The sequence below is a fragment of the Peromyscus californicus genome, unplaced genomic scaffold, assembly GCF_007827085.1.
Source record: "Peromyscus californicus insignis strain IS unplaced genomic scaffold, ASM782708v3 Scaffold_18__1_contigs__length_77618521, whole genome shotgun sequence".
In the NCBI taxonomy this organism is placed as follows: domain Eukaryota; kingdom Metazoa; phylum Chordata; class Mammalia; order Rodentia; family Cricetidae; genus Peromyscus; species Peromyscus californicus.
The window spans coordinates 9,472,982-9,491,342 of NW_026294480.1; the positions used below are offsets into that span (position 1 = coordinate 9,472,982).

At 38.8% G+C, this 18,361-nt stretch overlaps 1 protein-coding gene across 8 annotated transcripts in view; it reads right to left on the reverse strand.

The window, feature by feature from the left end:
* Ctnnd2 (catenin delta 2) overlaps positions 1-18,361 on the reverse strand; it is an 863,700-nt gene that overhangs the window by 550,435 nt on the left and 294,904 nt on the right. For 6 of the 8 annotated variants that reach the window (XM_052743021.1, XM_052743024.1, XM_052743023.1 and 3 more), the window contains one exon: positions 3,311-3,423. The exons of the other annotated variants lie outside the window; for them this stretch is intronic. In XM_052743021.1, the coding sequence (XP_052598981.1) occupies positions 3,311-3,423 (113 nt within the window). The remainder of the gene's footprint in view (positions 1-3,310; positions 3,424-18,361) is intronic. 8 annotated transcript variants of the gene reach the window in all.

Sequence of the window (18,361 nt, forward strand, 5' to 3'; positions counted from 1 at the left end):
TCTATAGGCAGCAGACAGGTAAATCAAGCTGGAAATAAGATGAAAGTGGTTTCTCTGCTGGATCACCCCCAGAGTGTAAGAAGATGTAAGCTGAGGAAATGTAAGCTGAGGAGAATTGTAAGCCATGTAAGAATGATAAGAAGTGTAAGCTGAGAGAGAATTGATATCAACATTCGTACATATGTATGTGTGGAATCTATGTCCTATACTACCTACGGATGAAGCAAAATGTGTCCACTGGTACAACAGACATAGTACAATAACCAACTGGTAACTAATAGGGGATTTATGTTGAGTACTGTGGACATGGTCTGAAGTCCATGCTTAGAGAGATCATAGGTCCTAAAAGGGAAGTCACTGTTGGTGTTTTGGCAATTGAACATGATATGCCAATCAACATGCCTCTTAAATAATTACATTTATCCCTGTAGCTTAGTGTTGCTGTCAGCTTTGCTCAGAGACGCTTCTTTTTACAGTGGACAAATTGCAGAGACTCAGAATTTTTCCAGGACTGCAAATAAGTGACTGCATGCCAAACTGGACATCCATATCACTCCCTTCAAGCCTCAGGGCAAAATGTGCAAAGAATGCAGGTGGTGAGAAGTGAACTGCAGTGCACTAGAACAGTGGCTTCTGGACATGGCACCGAAACTGACAGCAATTGTGATTACCTATGCAAGACCAGCCACAAGTTTGTGCCCATCAACCTCCTATTCTGTAGAGGGGTAGGTGCTCATGAGGCCTTATCTCTCTGTGAGGAGTTCTAGGCATGTAATGGTAGCTTTAGGGAGGAGACATGAGATGCCACCTTCCCAGAGGATCTAAAGGCACTTAGTGGCTCCTGAAGGATGAAGAAAATTTTTCATCAGTAGTATAACCATTGGTAAGATACTCATGTTCCTGGAAACATCTTCTTACCTATGCTCTTCTAAGAAAACCTGTTCTAATACATTGAGAAACTCTGTGTGTGTCTCTCTGTCTCTCTCTGTCTCTGTCTCTGTCTCTCTCTCTCACACACACAAACACACAAACACACAAACACACATACATGCACACACACATGCAGATGCAAACAAATGTCTTAAAAGTAAAAGGACTAGTTGGGAAGAGCAAAGAGGTCAGCAGGAGTAGGAAGGTACAAGAGAAGTAATAGGGATCAAAATGATAAAAATACCTCTGATGGACAGATACATATGGAGACAGATAGATAAACTATAATGAAATTCACTATCATGTATAATTAATAAATACTGATAATGACATTAGAAAGTATCATATAGAAATACTGAGAACATGTGATATATGATATTGACTGGACTGACAGAACATGCTCACTGGTAAAATAGTGGCACAAATGTCATGGGAGTAACCAAACACTTCCTAATTGGATTTAAGTTCTGCTCCTCAAGACTGAGATTGTGAATTGACAGGTAAATAGACTGAAAATAAAATACCAGAATTCAAAGTGAAACAGATGTCAATTTAGCAGTGCATACAGACCTATGAAACTAGACAGACCTATTAGCTGCTTAGGGAATGTTCATCTTTAGTCCAAAGTTCTTCAGAAACCTACAACTGCAATGTGAAATGAATACTTATTTTTCTCTTCACCATTGATCACCTTCATTCAGTCTTACAAAATTATAGCAAACACTGTACTCTAGTCATTTCCTTATTCATCCTGCTTTGGTTAGTCTGGATGCCTAAGACATTTTCATCATGAGTTTCAGAAACCACAGACATAATAGTGAGCAGCTACATACACCAGAGTATGATGGTTAATGCTTACTACCAAACAGACTGGAATCAGGATTACCTAGTAAAGCATGGGAGTTTTTTCAGAAAGGTTTTAGTGAAGAGAGAGCATCCTTCTGAATGTGGGTAGCACAGTCCCATGTACTAGTATCCCATAGTGAATAATACAGGGGAAAGGAGAAGGCCAGCAGGGTGCCCACTTTGATCTGTCTACGTCCTGTCTGTGGTCACATGTAGCCTCATATCCTACCTCCTCCTTTCCAACCATTATTGGTGATGGACTCAAATTAATAACCTTTTGAAACTGTAGGCCTCAAATGAGTTCTTTTTTTTTTCCTCTTGGTTGCCTTGATCATGGTGTCTTATCACAGCTATAAAATGTAACTAAGACACATACCTTAAATAAGGCTTTGCAAATAGAAAACAACATCCTGCCCATGATGTTAACCTGGTCCACAAACACAGGGTGTAAAGATTCCTGCCAAAAATTCATTGCAATCAAACAAGAAGTGAATAATATTAAATACTATGTATTTTAATTCTCACCTTGGGGCTGGGAACAAAGAGCCAACCAAACTCACAATGTAGCTTTCAGAATAAAGTGTCTGTAGAGCCTAAGAATAGAATTTCTGTCACACTTCCACCCATGACAGGCTATGGTGCTGTCTCTCACAAGTGGACTGTGAAAGCAGTGAGACAATTAAAAATGCAATTGGGGATGAATCCACAGGGGATGTCAGAGCCCTGGGGGTGGAAAAACATAAGTCCTTAATTCATAGTATGGAAGAGAAGCAGCCTCTATACAGCCTTCCTGCCTCAGTCTATCAATGATTAACAAATTGCTCTGGCATTCAGTCAGAGAAATGTTGGAATCCATTTACCATAGTGGTACTGTTTCCTTGGCCAAGAAATCTTCCTACAGATGTAAAGTACCCAAAATACAACACCAAACAGACGGCAGAGAAGTACACTATGTTTCAGAACAGAAAGTTAAACCTTATACACGGTCCCAAGAAAGACAATTTACTTGTAATCAAGTGACTATAAAAAAGTGTTTTTAGAAGATATAAATCTCAAACTAACTAACTGAACACTTTCGGCCATGAATTAATAACTACTCCTCCATATGCAGTTGCTACTGGAAGAGTAATTTTTAATAACATTATACATTAGCAAACAATTTGCATTCTATCAAAACATTCATCTTAGTAACCTACAGTTCTGTATCATTTTGGGGGTGGTAGCGAATAAAATTTGTGATTTGGCATTTTTCATTCCCAACAAGTTGACTTCAGGAAAGCCTCCCTTTGTATAAAATTATACGTACTTTGCATTCAGGACAAGTATTAATTTTGTTAAGAAGAGTTTCAAGTATAAATCAGGTTACTCTGGACATCTTTTGAACGTCTTACATCTTAATTCAGGTCACTTCCAATTTCTTTCCCACATCTGACTGAATGTCCCAATTCCCTGGCTAGGTTTAAAAGGAAACAAACACAGCTACTTCCAATGGCAACTCGAAGCACAGAGAAAGCAGGGAGCACAGAGCTTGTACCTGATGCTGCTCATGCTGCCTGTGTCCGAGCCAAGCTTGCATCGCTCCAGCTGGCTGGCCACGATCTGGCGTTCAGCCTCCAGCTCTCGGGTCAGCCTTTCAAACTGTAATTCCTGAAAGAAACCCACCAAAAAGATGAATAGTAGCAAATACATGAAACACAAAGTTTAGAACCAAGATGGCAGATGACAGATGGGGAAAATAAGATTTTTCAAGGCATCAACTTTGAGAAACAGAGAGTGCTGCTGTATAATAAGGTAAGGGCCTGAAAATTAGACAGATGTGTAAGACACTGGCCCCAAGATACCAATATAAGTTATTTATTATCAGTTTCATCAAGTTTAAAATGGGCTAAAATACTAATTTCATAAATAGGAAGTGAAAATTAAGTGAGATACACAGCTGAAGCACTTTTCATACATATTTAGTTACAATTTTTATCTTGTTTAAGAAGCAAAATTGTAAGAAGTCACATATTTAAGAAAAATTTTAACAGTTATTATTTTATAATCTCATGTTTAACTATTTCAAAAATTAAATTATCTGCACAGTTATATTTCAGGAATGAGAAAGAAAAATATTGAAACCTAGATATAGGGTAGACGTAGACTTTTATAGAATTAAAACCTCTCAAAGTTTAGTGGGTTTGTTTTTTCAACATAGTCAATAATCTTACCAGCCGCCTTAAGATATTTTTGTATGAAGTTTTTATATCACAGGTTGTAATGGTTCCTTTGTTTTATTAAAAAAACAAAACAACCCCCCCAAAACCTATTGCTCATAAAAGTGGAAATTTTTTTAAATGTTGACATTATTTGGAGTTTTAAGCACAAGACACTTTGTAAATGAGAGACCTCTCTTCCTACCACAGTGGTAAAGCAAGATGGGCAAGAATGACGGTCAAGTTCAGTCTTTCCTTCACACATTCTGGATGGAACCAACTACTTCTGGTAAGAACTGAACATGAAGACCCCTATTGGATGAATCTCTGACCTATATCCTGGCCTCCTCTCTAAAGATTTATTTCTTTGGAAGTTCACCCTCCAATTTCTCATTTCTAGTATTTAAATAACATTGTGTCTTAAGTCTGCCCATACTACAGAAAACTGAATCATAATTCTGTATTGAACACACCTTTAAAACAATGAACTTAAAGACCACACAGGGTTGTTCGTAGCCAGACAGAAGTCTATGATTTGTGTTTAAAATGCTGTATTTCATCTTCTCCATAGAAGGCTACTATGGTAACACAGTGCAACTATCTAATACACAGTTCAAAATTAAGTGACACACACAAAGAACACACAGCTTCTTGTAGCTGCTCTCATAGTACGCTCTCTTCATGCCATTCCAACAGTCAGGAATGATGGAAGACGGTTAATGGTCAAGAGAGATGGGAGAGAATGTGCTGAGGAGTGAAGTAGACAGCCAATTGTCAAAAGTGATGGGAGACACTCAACAGTCAGGACCATGGGAAACAGTATCTTGACCAAGAGTGATGGAAACAGTCAGGAGTGACCACTGATGACAATAGCCAAGAGCAAAGAAAGACAATCAAATGTTGGGAGTGATGGGCAGCAGCATCATGGCAGGGAGTCACAGGGGACAGTCAATGGTCAGGAATGATGGGTAACCATCTCTTGTCAAGAGACAGTGGCAAATTTTCATTTGAAAACTGCATTATGAAACAGATAGTAAGAATCTTCAGCACTTGGCATCCCTTTAAACAGGCACACCATCCACCTTTCTGAAGAACACCTTTGAATATTTCCTATATTGTGTTTTTTTAAGAGGGAATGTACTTTGAATATGCCTTTTACACTATTTTTTTTTAATTTAAAGTTTATTTTTTGAGAATTTCATACCTGGGTACTGAATTTACATAATTTCTACCCATCTTTCTCCCTTTCAACAATTTCATGACCCCTAACTGTTCTCAAATTATTGACCTTTAATTATTGTTGTTAAATACATATGTCTATAATCTGCAGAGTCCATTCAAAGTTGCTCATTTGTATGTATGTTTAGGGTTGACCTATACCACCCTTGGCATCTACCTAAAGGATTTAACATCATACTACACAGATAACTGCCCAGTCATGTTCATTGCTACTATATTCACAGTATCTAGGAAACAGAAACAACCTAAATATATCCTACAGCCAACAAACGGATCAGGAAAATATGGTACAGGTACATGATGGAAAACTATTCAGATGTAAAGAAAAAAGAACTCATTTTTAAAGGCATTTTTCCATAATGTTTCTCATTTATAGTATCTCAGACCAAAATTTTATAAAAGTCTATATTTGCCTTAACTTTATCACATTATAGGTATGGTATTTTTTTCTCTGCCTTTAAGATCGTTTTATCCATCACTGATCATGTGAAACTTAATAATGTTCCTTGACATAATTTTTACTTATAATTCACTGAGCTGATCAGATTTGTGAATTGCTAACTTCCATTATTTGCATGAAAAATTAATCTTTATGAATGTTCTTCACTGCATGCTTTCCTTCAGTGAGAATACAATATGTTACTTAGAACGGACCCTCAACTCACAAATTGTTTATTTAAATTTTCTTTGTGTTTCATTTTATATGTTCTCTGTTAGTATAGTCAAGTTAAATAATCTTTTCTTCTGACATGCTCAATATTTCATTAATTCTTCCCAGAGTATTTTATCCCAGACTCTGGCAAATAAAAATCCCAATAGCTTTGGGTCGTTCAACTAGGATTCTTGTTAGGACAGAGGAATACACTTGTGTCACTATTATGATGTCTGTATTTGTTAGTTGCAGCATCTTGTGACAGGTCCAGTTTGCTGACTTCTCTCTTCAGTGTGGATCTCAGCCCAGGCTCCTCTGCACATATAGTTACCTTTAGACACGAAATGTTCTGTAGTTTCCTCTTTTGGGTTCTGTATATCTTCATGTTCCTACAAATATTACCAGTCATTTTCTGAGGCATTATGAAGTCACTAGAAGACAATTTGCTTCCTTGGACGCTTTCCTTTAAGATTTGCTTGGAAAGCAGGACTTTCAACCTATTGTCAATCATCCTCCAAGACCCTTTTGGAATTCTATTCAGTATTTCATAAACAGAGGGCATCCCTAGCCCTACTAAAGGAAGCTGGTATGTATTGCCAGCTCTGACCAAACACCAGAAACCGTATCCTCTTGTCTCTGTTCTTTAGTAACTTTTGTACTCCGATTCCCTTCTCTGCCCTCTGCTAAATAAGAGACTCTGCCCCCAAGGAAAGCCTTTTTTAATATACGAGCCTGGGAACTTCAGTGGCATTTGTTTACCTGTTTCCCAATACTGTTTCTGCCTTCCTATACCATAGACAGTATGATCATAGACAGTATCCCTCATTTCCCAAGAAAACAGTTCAAGGCTTATGAGGAAGGCTATTTCAGCCATAGTGCACCACTCCCTGGAGTGGAAACTCTCGGACTATCACCACCCTATTCTTGCATAGCCCTATATCAAGATTAACAACTGAGCTGCGAACAGCTGCAACCCATGAGAGAAGCAACCGGCCATTCAGTGGAGGGTTCATTTCTTCCTTGGCACTGGCCCTCCATTTGACCAAAATGCATCTGCATCTAGAGCAGCCACTATCTTCCCAGAACGGAGGTGACCCTGTGGCCGTGGGGGATACTGTCAGGGTGGTGGGGGTGGAATGATGACGTGCTGGATTAGCATGCTGTTTGGAGGGAGAACAGATCTCTCAGGCCTAAAGAAGCTCCTAGGTTCTTTTCAGAGAATATGAGCTGCCAAAGCAATCAAGAAGAGAGACGGCACTAGTCCGATCTGGAGAGGGTGTAGGAGATCAAGTGGGAAAAGTAAAGAATGTAGGGAAGTAGACAACACTGGCTGTCCACAGCTACGTGGCACTGAATTAGTTTACTGAAGATGAGGCTTTCCTGAAATAGGACTGAGGAAATTTCTAGACTTGGAGAGCAAACTAAACAATAAAAGTCAGGCAGAGGGGCGGGGGTCTACAATAACTGTCTACTAAGACCTTCATCGGCACAGTTCCAGTGGAGAAGAAATAATAGAAATTAGGCTACAAAATGTGCAATATGGAAATCGGCCAGACACACCAGGATCTGATGAGAATCTTGTGCAAGAGTCAGATAGAATGGCCTAGAGTGAAGGATATTTTAAGAAATACAAAGTAGTGCTAAATATCCCTTTTCCTCCACTATATATGAGTTACCGTAATTCACAGGGAACAAACATTTGCAAAAACATCTGATCTATGACTCCCAAGTTTATTAAAATGTTCATGAGCAGACATAAACAGTCGTACTTTTAGAACAGCACATCACTGACTCATAATACATTTGGATTATGAAAATTATCATATAGTTTTATAACTTTGTCCTGAGGTGTCTAGGTTAATAATTTATTTCCTTTAATTAAATGGGCTTTATTAAATGTTTTTAAACGTCTAAAAGCATATAAAGCCTCCTGAGGGGGGCTTAGCTAGTCAGTATGAAAACTTAAATCAGAAAACTCGTAGTTCATCTAATTCCTCCAATAAATGTTTTTCATAGCATTGTGATGGAACACCAGCTGGAAACGGACGAACTGACTTTGAGGATGGTGAAAACGGAGACTGAGTCATGAATTAAATAAAATAAACTCGTGATGATTTTACTAGTCCTAATAGCTACTTTTAGAAGTGCTGATAGACGTTCAGCAAAACTTCCAGCGAAGTATAAAGTACAGTACCACAGTTCTACAGCATATCTTAATGTTTTCATTTCTTATTTTACAATTTTCCTTCTGACTAGTTTCCTTGCTATTCACATACTAAAATCTGCACCTGTCCCCAAGTTGCTTCTATCAACCATTCTTTTTTACTTGTTCACTGTATCATCTTCTGCTTCCCCATGTGTAAACACTCCTTCCTTTAATTATTTAGTTCCTTGCTGTTCCTGGGCTTATTAAATTATAGGAGATAAATATCATGCTATGAACAGTCCCCTTAATTATCATCTGGTATTTAATTTATGAGTATGAGTTCGAATTTATTTCACCCTTCCATTATTTTAGTGCTTTTTCTTTGTCTCGATTGTATAATGCTTTTCTACATGTGGTAGACTCTTTCACGACATAGCATCTTTGTAAATATTCTTGTTCTATATCCAAGGGTTCATATTTGAGATCTGAGTATACAAGTGATAAACGCAGCCTGAGTGGGGTGCCCTGGTTGTGTGTACTCAGGATAATTCTGAGTGTGCATAATGAGTACCAGGTGGCATCCCATGAAAGATAGTTGTGAATATTTAGCTGTCCTCTTCCTCAAACTACACTCTACCTGTACCTCTATTCCCACCTACCTTTGACAATGAATTCTGTATCAGTGCCTTATGACGTAATTTTCTTCACTCTTTAGAACTCAATTTTCTTGAGTGTGATGTGTAACCTGCCACTTTGTCCATCGACCACACCAATACCTCCTAATACAAAGTTTAAGGTATTTTTCATTTTTGGGCCTCTACGTTTTACTGATTCATGAGTCAGAAGGCACTGTTGATATCCACATAGATTTAAAGATATTCTAAGAATTGACGCTTTGCATCCTTGTTGAAACATATTTCTTTATATATCGCATCTGCACTTTATACATTATATTCTTTTTTTATTAAGAAATTTTTTACTCATTTTATATACCAATCACAGAATCCCCTCTCTTCCCTCCCTCCACTCCCCCCCCAGTCCTGCCCCATTCCCTCCTTTGAAAAGGCAAGGCCTCCCATGGGGAGTCAGCAGAGCCTGGTACGTTCAGTTGAGGCAGGTCCAAGCCCATCTTCCTGCATCAAGGCTGCTTAAGGGGCCTCTGGCAGTAGGATTAGGTTCCATCCCTGGTGCATGAGTTGGTTTTTTGGAGCCTATTAACTGTGGTGGGACACCTTGCACATTATAGTCTTTGAAAACTGTTTCCTTGCCTTTTGGGCCAGAGAGGAGGGGTTATATAGGTTCAACCTTTTTTATTAAGAGTTTAGGTTAATTTCTAAAAGAAAATTGAGAATTTCAGCACAAAGAAGGATACCTAAGAGGAATGGTGAACCTATAACATTCCAAGACTTTATACTAACTGTGGAACTCCCTGATCTTGATTATTCTGATTTGCACAGGTTGGTCCCTATGCTGGCATTTAAAGCATGAACATGTCATACCCCAAGGTGGATGCCATGTTCCTGCTTTGGTAGATTTTTTTTTTTTTATTTCTGAAATCTGATACTTTTAAGATTTGGTCAACTTTCTTCCTGTGGCCTCTATTTCTGGAATTTGGGTTCATACTTTGTTTTATTTTGAGCAAATCAGTGGGTGAGAAATAAAGATAGCAGTCAATTTTCAGGCATGCACTCCTCTTTATGGGAGGAATTTTAACAACTCACCCTTCTTGGGGACCAAGTTGTGCCTTTCCACAGCCTTTCTGCATTTGATGTTGTCTTCTTTTGATGACTGATTTGACAATCTAGAGATCTGCAGTCCCAATGAACCCTTGCCCTAGTCTCGTCTCCTTTTCTTACTGCCATCTAAGAACATCCAATTCCACCATAACCACAGTGCCTAGTGGATCTCAGAGGATTGTTCATTTTTTCAGAACCTCCCACCACAAATTCCATATTTCCTCTACTTTTTCAGTGTATTGGCCATTCTATCTTCAGATGACAAGTGCCACTGTTAATACAATCAAGTCAGTTCCATACAAAATGAGAGAATTGAAGATCACTGTTGTCTCTGTCTTCAGGTCCTAAGACAATAGGTTCAGGGTCTCTATCAGCAGCACACTTTCAATCCTGGAACAAAATGGTGCCTGGAGTGAATTTGGGTCATTATTACTATCTATGCCTCATCTTTGGATGCTGATTTACCAGGGAGGGGGTCACAGTATACGAAGGTGACCTCTCTATCTTAACATCTCACTGCAGAGGTAAAATCTTTCACCCTAATGTTTCTTATTTGTATACATCAAGGGTTTGAGATTTAAATAATCCTGAATGACCTTTCTTATATAACACCTAATTCCCATTTCACATGACTGAGTTGACTTCATAGCCACCACCTTCTGAAAATGTTAATTCTGTCCACCTGAGATACATCGCGAGGCACGTCTAAAGAGAGAATGGTAAAATGACAGGGTAATAATAGGAATCTTGCAGCCAAGTGTCCAACAAAAGTGGGGAAAACAAGCCATGATGTCAGGATGGAATGGAGCAAATCAGTGTCAGCTGTTCAGCTGTGTAGACCTCATTGGAGAGTCAAAAAGTATGGCAAAGAGCTGTCTACAAAAGTTTACAAAGCTGACAGATAAATGTTTTAAACAACCATGGTGTCATTCTGGGTCACCTAGCAAGACAGCAGATGACAGGAATCAGCACTCTGAAGCAGACTCTTAGGCACTTTTCCAGAGCAGTTTCAGTGAAATATAACAAAACATCCTTTTCTGACCAAGGCTTTCATTCAGCAGCCTCTAATCTCTTTGCTCTGCTGCTTTAGCTTGGCAAAGGCCTTGCTCGCTATTTAAAGCATGCTAGCTGATTCATTTAATTCAGCTGGGAGACAGACACCTGGAAATTGGCAAAACCATGTTTCTGCATAGTTCAAAGTGATGTTAATTCCATTAGTCTTGATTAAAAGTTCAGGAATACAATTATGTTGAAGACTGTTACCTATACCAAGTAATCTCTAGAAAACTTATAATGCCTTGTAAATCTCTGACTATAGAATATAAATCTGTAGATAAAAGGGCACCAGTGTTTGTATTTTGTTATTTTTTTCAGATAACAACTTTGAAGTACACGTCTGCTAGGAGTGCCTACTCTATTTACGGCAATAGCACAAAGAAGTGACAGTCAATGTTTTAAGTATTTCTCACATGCATTGGTCATATTATTTCTGGTTCCATAGCCATCATAAAGGTAGCGAATATAAGTAGTCTTGAGTATATTGAATTCACTTAAGTCCACACCTATTTTTTTCTCTTAAACTATATAGACCACACTTTGCCTAAGTATTTCTTCTCACTTGATATTGTATGTCCTCAATAAATGATGAATGAGTCAATAGATAAATAAATAGGAAACTATATCCTTCGTGGCTAAGTGCTATCCATGACATTGCCTACTCATTCCAACAAATATCATCCCAACAAAGTGGGCATTTAATTGTTTTGAGACATCTCAAAAATAAAGTTGTTAAGTGGTTTGCATAAGGATAGCTGGACCTGGACTGAAGGTCTAACCCAATCTAAGTGTTCAGAATCCCATTGTCTCAAAACACTAATGCTAATCACATATACTGTTTTCATGCAGACTACAGGACCAGGAATGATTCAGTCATAATTGAAATTTAAATTCCTTTGATGAGAAATAAGCAAAACTCATCTTTTCACACTGTTCCCTTTACTTTTCTCTCCCTCCGATACATCTGGAAATAAAATAATATATTTTACCCAGATAGGAAGAATTCCCACTGTGGTGTTCAAGTTCACACTACAATGTAAATAATCCCTTCTAACATAATCCTTAACTTTTAAGAGGGTCACTGTAAAATTTGGGAATACCCAACAAAGGCACCGGCAAGACAGAAGGGTAATCCCCCAATGTTCTTGCAGGAGTGGGGAAAGTGGCCTTCTGCTATTTAAAGGATGAAAATGGGAAGACTAGGTTCAGTGAAAATCAAGACACCCATTTCCTCAAAAGGACTTTCCATGTGCTCATCTTCCCTCACTGCTCCAGAAACACACTTCCTCTTTCTTGAATCTCCTGATCCTTAAGTCTAGAAGAAAGCCTCTCTGCCTTTCAATGTTATGGCAATAAATCTCAACTCTGCATCATGCAACTGACCTGGTCTCTGTAGGTGCATTTCTCAGCCTGGGGAGAACTGACCATGGCACTCACAAGACCAATGAGACTTTCTTGGATCCACTTAACTATCCACTTGTCTTCTTTCTTCAACTGTCTATACCCATAGACACCATACTTAGCTTTATGACTTTGCTTTCTCCTAATATAGGAAGGATATGCTCAATTAACAGTGAGTGGATAGATGGCCAGGCATGTTGGTAACAATTTTCAGAGTAAAGACAAACTTCTCTGGCCATGAGGAAACCATCAGGACATTTTCAATATCTACTGACTGATTCCCCTTCCCCAAAGTCCTGTGTCCAGTTGTGAAGTCCATATTTAGGAAAATTAACTATTTTAAAATTGAGGTGCTTTCCTATATATTATTACCCTATCATCTTGCTGACATAAAATTCTCATAAGTTTACTGGTAGTTGTTTGAAAGGTGGTTGTGACTTACAATAGCATGAGGAGGAAATATCCTGTCTTTTTGGTGACTCCACAGTTTCTAAAGAGTTCTCCTTTACTGGATCATGGGAAAGCAAAAATTGTCAAAATGTGGTAATGGTGAACCTCTTTTTCTTGCCTGAAATCGTATTAATGAAATGCCACGGAAATGCTACCTTTGTGTTACAAGCAAACTCGTTTGCTGATTCTTTCATTCCCATTTGCTGGCAACTTCTGGTCATTTTACATAATTATATTTTACTCAAAAGCAAAGCTGTATCTTCTTCATCCAAAGCTCTTGCACCTACTCATATTAGGAACACACAAAAAGTTAAAAGAATAAATTAACAGTAGGAAAAATGTCTATGGGCTTAAAGGATTCTGCGCAGTACTGAGTGGTACAGTCAGGAAGGATATGGATGCAAAATTAAGTCAGGCATAGATCTGATAGGCTTCAATCTAGCAAGAGAGTGGAACACTATTCAAAATTTACTTTACTACAAAGTAGCCTATTGAAGTAGCAAGAAGGAAATGTGAATGAAACTTACAGACAACTTATCAGGGAAGAGGACAGCAGAGAAGAATGAACTCAGAGGCCATGTCAGGTACAGGGGTTATCATTTCAGGACAATGGGAACTGACCACTGACCATGTGTGAGAGTGGACAGAAGCCATCATATTATAGAAGGCACAACTAATTGCTCAATGTAATTGCAGTTTAGTAGGAGCCAGACTGTCAGCCAAATGAGTTGCTTGACAAAAAGGTGAATACTTTTCCACACTCCTGGTAAAATCCCCTTAGTCAATTTTTAGCTCTCTTGTTTCACTGACAATAAAATACTTAATGAGAATGAGTATTTGGGGAAATCTCAGGATTGATAGTGTAAACGTGGCCTGTGTCCAAAGTCACACTATGAGGTCCTCAATTTGCCTGTCCCTATCATTGCCAACCACGAGGCTTTTTAAAACCAAAGTAAAATCCTTGAGAGTTTTAGAACATAGAACTGTTCGTCATTTTATCCAAAGAAGCAGCCCCGTTTGCTTCTGCTTCATTGTGGTTGCCGACAATACTTTATTCATTTGGGGTACACAAAGCTTGGAACCTCTTTTCCTCATTGCCCCAGGGTGATTTTGTTTGTTTTGTTTTGTTTTCTGAAATAAAACTACATTTTGAATGAACATGTCCAGTGACTCTAAGTTAATCACAAAGTCTAGATAGTGAGTTGTATATCCTTAGCTCAGAATGCATGCACACTTTACATAACTTACACTTGGACATAAATAGGTGCCATATACATTAAGCATACTTCTGTATGCATTTTCATTGGTACTGTAAATCCTGATATTGACTGAATGGTCTCAGGTCATCATTGGGGCAATATCAGATAAAAACGATACTACTATAATTGTACCTTATATGATAGCTGTAAGAGTTTTGCTATTTACATAACAGCATTTTTTTTTCACTATGATCCAGTGAAAGATCTAGACTATGAAAAGTATTCCACTAGTGTTAGGAAGGGTAAACTGACAATCAGGGAGTTAAATAAAAAAAATAAATTGAGATTATTTAATGAGTGAGTAGTGTAACAGGAAAACCAACAGAGACAGCTCAGAGCTCTTTCCCATTTCTTGGTAAAGTATTTAATATGCATATAGATGTCAACTCTTGCCTTTCATCCGTGAAGTATACTTTCCCCAGCTTAGTTAGTAGCAGTCGAAACATGAACATTCTTATACTAACATGTTTAAATCCAAATGAGACAACAGAATCTGATGTGCTGTTCGTTTCTCACAGTACTATGCATTCCATTTTGAAGTCTCTTGACTACAGTGGCTTCATGGTTTGAACATGTCAGTGTGATCTCTTCTCAGATCACTATCAAAGGACTGAATTTAAACCCAACCCGACCTCATGCTGTGAAGGTTTTGCTTTCTTTTCCTTTTATTATTTCCCCCCCCCCCCCCGTTTTGAAATTTCTCTACTGGCAGTAAATTAAGCATGGTTTGACAAGGAATACGTTCCTATTTGTCTCTTGATAATCAAACAGGAACTTGTAGGAATGCCGTGTGGATGAATGCGCCACAGTGTGCATCCCTTACACTGCAGCTACGTGGACTGTGACGATGACTCCCGCCCGCCACAGTCGCCATGATTCCACAGCCCACAGTATGGGAAATGTCTTCCTGGGTGTGCATCACTGAACTTGCAGGCTATTTATCAAGAGCAGCTTGCCAGATGTTCCTGGTACACTGAATTTGTCACACTGCAGACAAGCTAATATCATTATGTGAGACCACAGGGGAAAAAAATAAAAGACTCCACATTTAATCCAAAGTAAGTACCATGAGACCCATCAAGGCAGTTGGGTTTGCACATGACACAGCAGCTTCCAGCAAATGAGCAGCTCATAACAACTTAGTTATAATGGGTGGCAGGATTCTACACCATAAGCTCAGCTCCATTAAAGTGAATTCAAGTACATGAATTCATGTACAAAGTATAACCTTAGCATCTGTCTACATTCAGCCAATATTTTGTTTATGCCTCTTTAGGAACAGCCAAATTATCTTCCTGTCCCCTGAAAGCAGGTACTAAAATTTCCATCAGCTGCAGCTTTACCTGGCAGCGAGGGCAGGGCGGCCTGAGATCAGCCCCCCGGGCTGCGGCACTGGGCTGCAGGCTGCTTGCGACTGGCAGCTGTTTCATACCTATTAGGCCAATTTTTGCCCAAACAATTTTCCCTTGCTAATCAAGTGGGGAAAGCAATATTCTAGGAGGAAATTAAATAGTCAACAAGATATGTGTACCTAATAAACACTACAGAACTGGTATTTAGTCAAATCAAATGATTTAATCCAATCCTATCTCACTCAGCATGGAGGACCTATTTTAATAAACTTAGGCAATGCATTTTGCCATAGAAGTAATGTCCCATTTCCTTCCCTAAGTGATGCAAATAATCTTCAGAGACAAAAAAGAAAAAAAAAACACATTATTTTAACTGTTACTTTTGTTTTACAGATGAGAAAACAGAACGAGAATATGGACATGGATCTATAGATATGTTTAACGTATCAAGCAGTTTTATGTACAGGGTAGGTAAATATTTTTATGAATAATCTTTCTTAACATTTCTACACCTTAATTGGCAGGGGTCCACCAATCTCTGGAGAGTGCTTTCACTCTCATAGTTCATCCCTGACCTCCAAAAACCTCAGTATTCATAAAATTAAGTGCTGTAGACATCATTTTAGATTTGATTTTATGTGTATAGGTGCACATGTGTGTGCACATATATGTGGCCATGTGTGAGTGCACAGATGAAGAGGAGAATCTTAGGTGTCATTACTCAGAAGCTGCCTACCTCAATTTTGAATTAAAGTTATCCATCGACTCTCAGGTAGGATGCAAGTCCAGGGAGCCCCAGGTATCTGTCTGTCTCCATCTTCCCACATTTGGACTCTAAATGAACACCACAGCACTTGGCTTTTACACAGTTCTGGAGACTGAATTTAGTCCCTTATGCCGTCAAAGTGAGCACTTTATTTACTAACTCTCAAGCCTGGGATTCTCAGACTCCACACAACTGAACCTAGGTACCCTGCCTTTACAGTCTCATAGCTGTTTTATGTGGGTGGTATTTAGAAGATCATGTAGTTTGTTTTCTTTGGAGAGTTACCAAGAACAGCACCTCAAATCCACCAAATGTCAGCTTTTATCATCAAAATCAAGACTGACTGTGGCTTGCATTCCAGTCTGCCGTCAGACTTACCACAGCATCATGCTGACTCTTCTGCTGATAGTGTGTACACTTCTTGTGGTGTGAAAACTCCACATCTTCTGTGACTGCAAGGGGAATTCACCACGGCCACATCTGTTACTTTGTAACTTCTGACAATTCACATACTACTCCAGACACAACCTAACAAGTGTCAAATGTCTAAAGTACCAAGACTTCTCTTTACCATCAGAACTGGACTTCCATTGGAGTAACTTAGATTTATATGAACTTTCATAACTTTGACAAGTAGCTGTATCAAATGAAATCACAATTCAACTGAACTATTTTTACAACTGTCTGTTGAACATCTCCACACTATATACCCTGAAGTTGACAACTTCCTACCTACAGATAGGGAGGACATATATTCCCCCGTTTTTATATCTTTGTTGTTATTTGGTAGCTTTTAGCATTTTGTGTTCTTATCAAAATGTGTTTGTATCAAAAATATGCATGTTGTGGTATGCTTGTGTTTAATTTGAAGACATCAGTTCAATTCTTTGATTACAAATTTGAGTAGTAAGTACACAGCTCATTGTTGACACTTTCATACCAATCATGATCCATAAACAATAAGCCACTGTGATATATAAACATATGCCCAATGCACGCCATTTGCATATAAAGGTAAGCATACAATGGGTGGGATTCTAGCATCTGTATGGAGCGCACCATGCTGTCAATGATGTTTTAGTGTCCCTCTATCTGCAGACAGACAGGCAGTTATATGCTCATTTGCAAGCAATGAACAATTATTCACAAATGTATGACAATTTTATTCAGAGGCCCTACCTCAGACTGTGATTAAGCCAGAAAGCCTGAGAAGAACAAATACATAAACTTCTTTCATGGCCTATTTCTCATACGTTTGGCTGAAAACTGGAGTGTTACCTTCCCTGTTTCATGCTGTGCCAGCCAACTCAGGCTAGGAGAAGCAGCAGCTGTTTCTAGATCAAGGTACACACAACAATCCCATGGAGCACGGGTGTAAAGTTCAAGCCTATATTTAAATGCATTCCCTTTGTACTTAGAACACTCGACTATTTTCTGACATGTATATTTTGGTAGAGTGGCACATTTATCTCTTATAAAACTCAATGAGCATACAATAGATATACTTGCTCAAGAGATTTTCATCTAGGAGGGAAATGAACAAAGGCTGGGGGGGATGCCAGATCACAGACACGAAGGTGCTGGGCCAGGGACTCAGGTGAGAGCTCACCTGGGCCACTCTGGCCTGCTCCGACACAGATAAAAGATACTTCGCAGACTGGCACTGGGAGCCCCACAGGAGAGACAAGAAAATCCTCTCCATTTATAAGGGATCATAGAGTGGGAGCTTTTAATTCTGCAGTTATGGGAATGGAGGTGGAGAGGGATTAAATGAGTAGAGTATGTAGTTTTAAAGCCCACATGGGACACAACTGAGGAAAAGATAAATGAAATAAAGTTAGCCCCAGAGCTGGTTCTAATCCATTGTCAAAATACATTACCCCAATATGGAGGCAAACAAGTAAATGAAGCAAAAGCTAAAACAAAAACAAAATAAGTAAACAGAAGACACTGGTGGGGGCCAGAGAACACCTCATGGTGCTCTTCTTTGTTAACCAGTTTCTACAAGAGCAGTAAGCATTAAACATGGTGAGCTAACGTGGCTTGGGGGTGTCACTAAACTCAGCTGCCTTCTTCATGGGGAGTGTTCCATCTAATTTGAGATTCCTATATAACTGGAATTAAAAAAATCTACAAATATCTACGTTGTTCTAAGCAAACAGTGTATTACCACAACATTAAAATCAGGGTATACCACTCCTACGTGAAAATGTATGGCTCTCAGCCAATATATGTGCTCCCTATTGACCAAATATATCCCACAATACACCTGAGTCTGCCAACAAATGCAAGGGCCAGGCCAGTTCTGGGCTGTTGCCAGTGCAACTCCTCAT